Source organism: Electrophorus electricus, chromosome 10, assembly GCF_041902795.1.
Source record: "Electrophorus electricus isolate QZ-2024a chromosome 10, ASM4190279v1, whole genome shotgun sequence".
Classification (NCBI taxonomy): domain Eukaryota; kingdom Metazoa; phylum Chordata; class Actinopteri; order Gymnotiformes; family Gymnotidae; genus Electrophorus; species Electrophorus electricus.
In genome coordinates, this window is record NC_137506.1 from 3,852,167 (window position 1) to 3,862,500 (window position 10,334).

At 41.4% G+C, this 10,334-nt stretch overlaps 1 protein-coding gene across 2 annotated transcripts in view; it reads left to right on the forward strand.

Moving 5' to 3' along the window:
- Window positions 1–6,239: 6,239 nt before the first annotated feature.
- Window positions 6,240–10,334, forward strand: part of abhd12 (abhydrolase domain containing 12, lysophospholipase) — a 28,328-nt gene continuing 24,233 nt past the window's right edge. Inside the window, exons 1-2 of one of the 2 annotated variants that reach the window (XM_081721432.1) lie at window positions 6,240–6,358; window positions 7,342–7,498. In XM_081721432.1, the coding sequence (XP_081577558.1) occupies window positions 7,344–7,498 (155 nt within the window). In that variant the 5' untranslated portion in view covers window positions 6,240–6,358; window positions 7,342–7,343. Of the gene's footprint in view, window positions 6,359–7,050; window positions 7,499–10,334 lie in introns of those variants that run through there. The other variant, XM_027024591.3, reaches the window with a different exon arrangement.

A 10,334-nucleotide genomic window follows, 5' to 3' on the forward strand; every position in this document is an offset into this window, starting at 1 on the left:
TTAGTTTATTAGTGCTAGGTGTGTTTCACCAACATGTTTTTATTTTATTTATTTTTTTTATTAATTAGTGCAAAGTGTGTTTCACCATCATGGCGATATGTTTTTATGTCTAATTATTCTCCTCCCCTTTTCACCTGGAGTCGGTCTTTTTTCAGTTATTTTCCACTTCTAGAAATAATGTGTCTTTTTGGAAAACTGAATATCTCAATAAATAGCGCTCTCTCTCTCTCTCTCTCTCTCTCTCTCTCTCTCTCTCTCTCTCTCTCTCTCTCACACACACACACACACACACACACACTGTGGGTGTACTTATTTTTTCACAACCGTAGTCACAAGTACTTTTGCTAATAGAAAAACTGCATATAAGTGATCCTCGATTCCATAAAGGAAGACTTTTCAGCAGCCCATGATTCTTTTGACAGGATATGGGGTCCTGTCTCCTCATAGTTCATAGTGGGCATTTGAATTACTCACCTCAGTCTCATTTTTCACCCCAGTCTCAACGCTTTCAGTCTTTGGATTTTACAGAATGCTTACAAAACAAACTGTCCTCAGAACTGTTCAGAAATATTTCCCTGGAGTCACTTCTATACCCCACATTTTGCAGAATTGTCTTACGGAGTCAGTGCTACATAGTAAGCTTTGTTGTATGGTTTTGACAACTCAGTTCTACACACGAAGTTTCTCTATCGGTCATGAGGGGTCATTTCAACACGCTGTTTTTAAATTTTTTTTTTATGATCTTGAGTTGGTTCGCTGTTCTCTCTCTCTCTCTCTCTCTCTCTCTCTCTCTCTCTCTCTCTCTCTCTCTCTCTCTCTCTCTCTCTCTCGAAGCTCAGTTCCGGGGTTTGTTTTCACAAATGTCTCAGGAAGCCAAAGAACTCGACAATGAGATGCTGTCAGTCTTACATTTCCCACAAAGTGACCGCTGTAATTACTGGAATTAGTGAGCTATTTTATCATTAGCATGACTCCGAACGAGAGAGAGAGCGAGAGAGATGACTGATCAGATGTGAAACTCCCCCTCCTCACTGCGTGTCCGTGTTTAATTCGGGTTTTAATGCTATAATACGGTTCTAGTCGGCGCCGTGGACTTGTTACTGCTCCGATGGGTATTGTAAGCTCTGATGGTTAGACTGAGTAAAAGTCATCGCTCACATGAATGCACTTTGTTAGCGTCACCGTGAAAATGCCAGCGCGCCTTTTTAATATCTTATTTTCGGGACCTTGATTACAGGGTGGGTATTCAAATAAATGAATGTGAAAACAAAGAACGGGCAATCAGCACTTCATAGAGCGGTGAAACGCTCGCGACAGAATAATGAGGGAGCTCAAAACACGCGGACGCGCGCGCGCCGGCGCGCCCGCGCGGAGCCTTTTGAAATGACACTCACATGCGTGACACATTAGGCAGGGCTTGCACTTTGCGCCGAGATGTGAAGCGAAGTGGCATAATCTTAATATGTAAATTAACGCCGACTGGTGCTGGCACAAAAGCGAGCGCCGCCCCCGTCATCGGCAATAGAGGGAAACATGTCAGGGCTGTACAATGCCAGCTGTCAGCAGGCGGCGGCGGCGGAGGAGATGGAATTGGTGATGAAGAGGGATGATGCACAAACTCGCTGGTGACATGTGTAGCATCCTCGGTTTGATTAAGTACCGTATCAGAGAATCACTCCAAAGTCAGCGAAACTCCGGGGAAATAAGTTTGAAAGGGGGAATCTGGGAATGAACGAATGAATGGATGGATGAATAGGGCCATGGAACATGGCAAGAGGTGTTATGTTTTTGGAATTCAGTAAAGAAGTATTAAAATAGCAAAATTACACTTAGTAGAGTAGGTTATTGTCGTATTCTTCCTTATCGGTCACCTCAATCAGATCCCATCTTCCTCCACTTAGCAGGACTGCTTTTGATTTGGATCCACAACATAATTATATGGTATTGGCATGACAGCAAGATCATTTTGTCACTTCAAAAACAGAAATATCACTGTCACTGTGAGGGAATTGTATATGTCCATTAGATATTTTGATTACCAGCCCTCAAAGAAGATCAAAGAAGGAGAATTAAATAGCAGGCTAAATCTGGAAAATATGACAAAAGTACACGACGGCACACCATAACACAAAATATGATCTTAGGAACAGAATGATACAGAGATATACGGATAGTTTACAGCCTATGTGCAAGTTGCTATATTAGCGGTTCTACACCGTTCATTCGAGCTGCTTTTCATTTCTCTTGTGCCAGTGATATATATTTGGATTTTGCTATTGAAGATTCTTTTAAAAATTGTAACAGGCATGCCAGATATTAAATCTGATCTGAGCTGTGTATACCAAGAGTTGAAACTCACACGTAAAATTATTATACATCGGCCCCGTTTTTAAAAATAAAGAAAACATGACCAACGCGGGTATACAAGAGAAAATTGGGTCATGCTGCCATCTATTGCCTGGAAAACGAACAGCTACGCAACGTGTTTAAGACTGAGTATAGACTGTAACTGGGCCAGAGGAGGATGACACCCCCTGGCCAAAAAAAAAGGTCATACACTCTAATATTTTGTTGGACCACCTTTATCTTTGATTATGGCATGCATTCGCAGTGGCATCATTTCCACAAGCTTCTGCAATGTCACAACATTTATTTCTGTCCAGAGTTGCATTCATTTTTCCCCCCAAGTGCTTGTATTGATGATGGGAGATTCGGACCACTGCGCAAAGTCTTCTCCAGCACATCTCAAAGATTCTCAATGGGGTTCAGGTCTGGATTCTGTGGTGGCCAATCCATGTGTGAAAATGATGTCTCATGCTCCCTGAACCACTCTTTCACAATTTGAGCCTGATGAATCCTGCCATTGTCATCTTGGAATATGCCCGTGTCATCAGGGAAGAAAAAAAATCCATTGATGGAATAACCTGGTCCTTCAGTATATTCAGGTAGTCAGCTGACCTCATTCTTTGGGCACATAACGTTGCTGAACCTAGACCTGACCAACTGCAGCAACCCCAGATCATAGCACTGCCCCCACAGGCTTGTATGGTAGGCACTAGGCATGATGGAGCACCCATCACTCTGGAACAGGGTAAATCTGACCACATGGCCTTCTTCCATTGCTCCAGAGTCCAAGCTTTATGCTCCCCAGCAAACTGAAACTGTTTTTGCCGGTTAGCCTCACTGACAAGTGGTTTTCTTAAGGCTACACAGCTGTTTAGTCCCAATCCCTTGAGTTCCCTTCACATTGTGCGTGTGGAAATGCTCTTACTTTCAATATCAAACATATCCATGAGTTCTACTGTTGTTTTTCTACGATTTGATTTCACCACACGTTTAAGTGATCGCCGATCACGATCGTTTCCCCACTGTCCTTCCACTTTTTAATAATATGTTGGGCAGTTCTTAGCCTAATTTTAGTAGTTTCAGCATCTCCTTAGATGTTTTCTCTGCTTAATGCATGCCAATAATTTGACCCTTCTGAAACAGATTAACATCTTTTCCACGACCACAGGCTGTGTCTTTCAACATGGTTGTTTAACAAATAAGAAGCTACTCATTGCATTAAGGTTAAATAACTTGTTGGCATGCCTAATGTCTTGTAATGGATGGCAGCCAATTATCCAACACTGAATCAAAATAATGTTATTACATATTCCTGTTGATATTGCTCCACATCAAGATCTGGACCTGTCCTGAGAACTCTGATCACTCTGTCTAAAAATTCCAGAAATCTGGCTTGGACAACCAGCTACCTTTCTGTGCATATGTTACTAAAGGGACCAGCCTCTATACAACATGGAAGATCTGGTCGGGTATAATTGCAGTTAAGATGAGTGGGCACATGGCTCAATACAGGAGCAGGGCCCAGAAAGGCACTGGAAAGAACACCAGAGGAGCTAAGCACCATCTACTGGTGGAGAAAACATTCATTTGAGACTATAAGACCAGACAGACTAAGCTGTGTACCAACTGGATTTACGACAAGAAAATATATGATTCAATGCCCCACACATGGATCCTGGATTGCCTGAGGCTGTATAACATCAACAGACTTCTAAGAACCTTCATCAAGAACTCAATGGGGCTGTGGAAGACAACCATAGAGGCCAACTTCAAGCTAATAGCACAAGTCACCATCAAGTGCAGGATCTTCACCATGAGTAGCCATGGATACCTCCTCTACATGGAAGACATCAAGCTGTATGCCAGAAGGGAACAAGACATCGACTCACTAATCCATCTCACTAGGATATACAGCAAAGACATTGGAATGTCATTTGGATAGGGTAAGTGTGGTCGTATGGTTACAAGGACAGGGAAAGTAGCTCGAACAGAGGGATTTGCACTACAAGAAGGTAACTTGTACCTACAAAGAGTGAGGCAAGTCCTGAAAAGTCAGCTGAATGGAAGAAACAAGAGCCGAGCTATCAGCACCTACACTCTGCCAGTCACCAGATACCATGCTGGCACAATAAACTGGCCTAAGGAGGAGATAGAAGCCACTGACATCAAGACCTGGAAACTCCTCACAATGCACAGAGGGTTTCATCCCAAATTCAGCACTCTGAGACTACTCTAAGTGGAAGGAGGGCAGCCAAGGACTAGTGAGCATCAGAGCCACTTTCCAGGATGAAAAAAACAAGATCCAGGAATACACCAAGATAATTAAGTGGAAGGAGAGGAGCCAAGGACTAATGAGCATCAGAGCCACTATCCAGGATGAAACAACCAAGAGCCAGGAATACACCAAGATAATGGTCCAAAGTGACAAAGTGCTTAGTGAGTACCTGAGACAGTAGAAACCAGAGGAGGATGGAAATGAGGAGAAGCAGGGACCATCATGGGAGGATAAACCCTGGCACATTATGTACCAATGGCAAATAGTGGAAGTGGCTGATATGAAGAAATCCTACAAATGGTTGGAAAAGGCTGTGTTGAAAGACAGCACAGAGGCACTAATCATGGCAGCACAGGATAAAGCCTTGGATAAGAGATCAGTAGAGTGTGGGATCTACCCCAGCAGGCAGGACCCCCAGATGCAGGCTGTACAAAGATGTCCTGGTGATACTAGTAGACAGGGCATACAGGGAATGCCATAACCAAGGGCTGGCATAGTATACAGAATGTTCTGGAAGTTCCAAGGTCTAAGTCGGATACACCCCGAAAGGTAATGGAAAATGACCATGCTAAAAACCCATGGGACTTACAGATACATACAGAAGAGATGGTAATGGCTAACCAAACCGAACAAAGGAGGGCTGTAGTGATAGATGTGGCAATCCCAAGTGATAGCAACATCAGGAACATGTAAAGCTCAAGAAATACCAAAGGCTGAAAGAAGCGTTAGAAAAGATGTGGAGAGTGAAGTCAATTGTGGTTCTCACTGTAATTTGAGCATTAGGGACTGTGACTCCCAAACTGGAATGAATGGCGCAAGCATCCCAAGAAGAACATCCAAGATCTCCGTCCAGAAGAGTGCAGTCGTGGGAACTTGAAGGAAAAAGCCTGGATGGTGAGTGGGGAATTTAACAAATCAAACAAACAGCTCATGTATGTACTTTCCTTGTGTGTATTCTCTCTGACAATGTTCTTGCTTAATGATATCCCTAGACTCTAACCTAATGTAGCAACATAAGGATTTCTGTTGCAAAGAACTTTACAAGTTCTGTTGTAAGATTCTCTGGACAAAAGTGTCTTGCTGTAAATAGATAGCTATTATTTTTATCTTTGTGACACTGAGCTAAAGTAATGAGAAGAGTAATGAGTTATTCAAGAGAATGACAAAGTCAGCTTGTTATTTAAAAGCTTATAAAAATAACATAACCCATTCTTGTATTCAGCAACGGTGAAATATAAACTTATTTATTATCTGTCTCGTTTGATGTAGACACTTCCGTCTGCTAGGCTGGGGTTTAGTATGGCTCACGCTTGAAAAAACAAACATATTTTTCAATATTTAGTTATCCGAAACACCTTTTGAATTGTTTCTAGTTTTTTAAATTGCATACCTATCCAAATTAGCTGTGTGTAAACATAGTAAAACAAACCTAACCGGGCTAACGTTTTTCTATATTCTCCAAAGGACACAGGCTGAAATAAAATATCTCCTAAGCATGAAATGGGACAAAGTGTGTTATACGTTTTATTTTTTTTCCTCTATTTAATTATGTTTAGGCCTTAACACTATTTATTTTGGATTTTCCATGCTTGTCACAATTGGATATCAGCATTTATAAATGCGCTGAAAGCAGACGACAACACATATCAATGACAGAACTTGTCACGTGAGAGGAAACTATGGTACAACTTGTTGGACAAACAAAAGCAAACGATGAAATCTAACCAAATGAAACAGGTTTGGTTTTTAGTTTATTTGCAGAAACATTGACTTTATACTTCATTAAATGTCTATTTATACGTTTAAAGATCTTACACTTAACAAGATAAGCCGTATATCCTCGCTAGCAAACGAAACGTTACGATAAGACGTTTTCGTCCAAACGTAGTTAGCTAACTAGCTAGCTAGCAGGTAATCTATCTTGTTTTAGGGGAAAGGCCTCACGTCAGGAAACAAAACACTAACCAATAACAGCTAATGTTTATTGAATCACCTAGTTAGCTAACCAAGCCAACAGCTTACTTCTACTGCTGTTCCACGAATATGACCATCTTGTCTAAGAAAGCAGTTAACTTAGCTCGATGCTAGCTAGCTAGCATCGGTTGTCGGCTCGTAAATTTGTTAGTTTACACTCGTCAACTAGTAAGGTAGTTATCCTAGCTACGTTTCGTGCCTAATGTTTAATGGACTGAAAATCAGTAGATTGACGTGTCCAACTTTGTTTACCATTTGTCTCTTTTCGTGGAACCAACCGCTATTGCTAGGTTACACTCTCCAGCATAGCCGCCACATCTCAACGCTGATTGGCTGTTCGGGAACCTAAGGGAAAGGTTACGTTGATCAGCTGGTCAGCGCTGATTGGCTGTTCGGGAACCTAAGGGAAAGGTTACGTTGATCAGATGGTCAGCGCTGATTGGCTGTTCGGGAACCTAAGGGAAAGGTTACTTTGATCAGCTGGTCGCTGCAGATGTCGGACTTCTGCTAGATAACAATGTAGCCAGATAGCAAAGTACTGAGTGTCGGCTTCTCTGTGGAGGAGGCAGAGCCATTTAGACGTACTAACCGGCTGTATCATTGTCAGAGGGTGGCGAGTCATCCAGTTTGAAATCGCCACCTGCTTCTTTCCCGATCATCTACGCAGATTGACTGCCTTTAGACAGTTGTTATTGTTTTCCAGTTTTAATCTGATCTTTATCTCTTCCGCTCCTTCAAAATTTCAGTGATGCGAAGGCGAAATAACTCGCCCAACGCAGACCATGACAGCTCCGCTACGAAGACACTGGTGGACAGCAGTCCGAAATTAAAGCAGTGTCACAAGGGAGACGCTAGCACGGAACCGGGAGATTCTGACAAAACCATGCGAAGAAAATTCGGAAGGTAATGACGGCCAAAGCACAAACACGACCATCTTGAATGCTGTTCGATTAGTCATATTACTGAGTTGGCAGTAGTGTTGTATAAGATGTGTCTCTTGATCTTGTGGCGCTGAAATTACATCACACGTTGTTTTGGTTATTCACAATTTTCTCAGTTCCAATAGTTACCAGTTTCTCCAGAGAACAGGTTTCTGTAGCTTTGACATGGGTGGCCATATATTATGCTGAATTGGTAGGGTCAGTGATTTTATCTACTTTTCACAGACACTTGACTGGTTTTCCCAATTTTGAGAGAGCGAGTTCAGCAAGTTGTTGGGAGGGGGTGGGGTTGAGGGTCAAATGATTTGAATGCTGTGTTTAAAGGTTGCCGGATAAAGCAAGCTTGTTTTGAATGCTTGCTGTGTGATGTCTAGTCCAGGTACAGTCAGGATTCAAAAGGAAAAAAATCTAAATAGTTGTAATTGGGTTTCTCAGTAGTACTGAAACTGAAAGAAGCAGAATTGTAGCCCCACAGGAGTGTGCTTGTCCTGTGATACGAAACAGTATTTTGCAAAAATATTAAATCTTTTTTTGATGTCCAGGTTGCTGAAGATAATTCCTTTTTGGTTGTCATTGGAAATGTTCAATTTAAATTTCAAAATAGTTTTTCTTAAAAAAAAAAAATCAAAATTTGTGAAATTACAATGTGATTATCATATACATGTACTTTTGCAGCACTAAATAATGTTTTAATAATTGTTTTAATCTAAAGGAATTTGGAATTAGCAAACTGACTTTCTAAATTTATTGTCTAAATTGACATGATGACCAGAAACTGATTCAATTATCTTGTTTATTCATAATTTACCATAGTTGTTTGTATATTATTCATTTAATTTGTCCGCAAACATATAAAACATGTAGTTATTCATTTTATCTCTCTGCAAATAGATTCCACTAAATCAAAGATTTTGTTGTTTCTCGTTATGAGCTCAATATGTTGGGCAAGAAAGGGGGTCCTTTGTCTGTCTCTTTAATCTGATGGCTCAGTCTTCCAGACTTTAATGGCATGAGTGTTAATTTAGCAGGAGATTTTAGCAGCAGATAGACATTACAGAGCTTTACTGACACGACTGCATGGACCATACCAGTAAGGTGGCACGACTGCATGGACCATACCAGTAAGGTGGCACGACTGCATGGACCATACCAGTAAGGTGGCACGACTGCATGGACCATACCAGTAAGGTGGCACGACTGCATGCACCATACCAGTAAGGTGGCACGACTGCATGCACCATACCAGTAAGGTGGCACGACTGCATGCACCATACCACTAAGGTGGCACGACTGCATGCACCATACCACTGTGGCTTTGCACTAGGACTCTAGTTCTCAAGACCACAGCAATGCATTCTGTCCCCCAGTATGCCTGACTGGTCTCATCAATTAATTAAAGAGGATAAGGAGAGAGAACGAGAGAATGGTACTGTCTGCTATTTCAGTATGGCTGCTCAAGTTTGCTTACTCAGCATAAACGCTGGCATCATGGTTCCTGCTGCTCTTGTTAAATCCTCTCCTTTGATTGGGCAGAGCCTGCACATGGGCCCTGCAGGAGGGGCTCTGCTGGAGTTGGCAGCAGTGTGCTACGTGAGGGATGTGGATTTGTGAAACAGCCCAGTCAGGAATTACAGGCCAGGTGGGAAGAACCCACATTCGGAATTTACTAAAAATAACAGGAACAAAAGTGCCACCCTTGAGTAACATAAAAAACACAGCAAAAGTCTTAATATAGTTCATGGGTAATGGACATCACTACAAACGTTCTGTCTGGATTGTGACATTTTTGAGAGAAACAAGACGTTAGGGTGGAAAGTAACGTGACCTGATTTTAACCATTGAAATTTCATCTGCATAAAACATCACGTGACCATATTGGTGGTATTGTCTTCCTTGTGCACACAGCCTTTGTAGAAGAAAAAAACCCAAAACACTGTAGCGCCTTCAAATGGAATATTACACAGAAATAAAAAAAAATTAAATAGTAGGAAGGCCATCTGCATTTAGTTTTATTTGGGTAATTCTTCTGATCTTGGTCATTTTCACAATGCAGCTTCAAAGAGGTCTTGGCCCGTCACTCCCACATCTCATCTCCAGTAGACAATCTTCAACACACCCTCACTCTGCACTTTACTTACGTGAACTTTAACGATACAGCTCACTGCACTGTCTACCACCACAGACCTTTCACTACACTCACCTCCATGCTGGCTCATGTATGGTACAATAAATCCTGGACGTCTTAGGAGCTTGAACTGATCATACCTTGCCAAGCTGGTACATGTAACCTTGTACAGATACAACCATATCTTGTATGTCTCTACCCACATCTTGAATATTTGTATATAATATAAATATTCTATCCCCTCTATATCCTATATAGCAAAAATAATTGGCTGTAGTATAATGGAAATATGTATATTTGTAATTCGCAGCTTATAGCTTCACAGTAAAATAGGGTGCAGGTCAATATGGAAACATTCTGTATTTAATGTTTGTATGTTATGTATTTACATACTGTGAGGGATTATGCATCTAGGCTTTTCATCCACTTTCACACCTATGCCTAAGTTGCATGACAAATTGTGATTTGATTTGATTTGGGTCCATGCTGCTGAGGGAAAACTCTCATTAGAACACAACAGGAGCCGAGCCTTAATAAGATAACTGCAACAGCATCCTTGGGGATGGGTTATGTGATATTTTTTGCTTGCTGATAAAACTGACCTCCTGACCGCTGTATTTTGTGCTAATTGAGATCACTCTATAATGCTAATGTTAATTTATTTATAGTTACT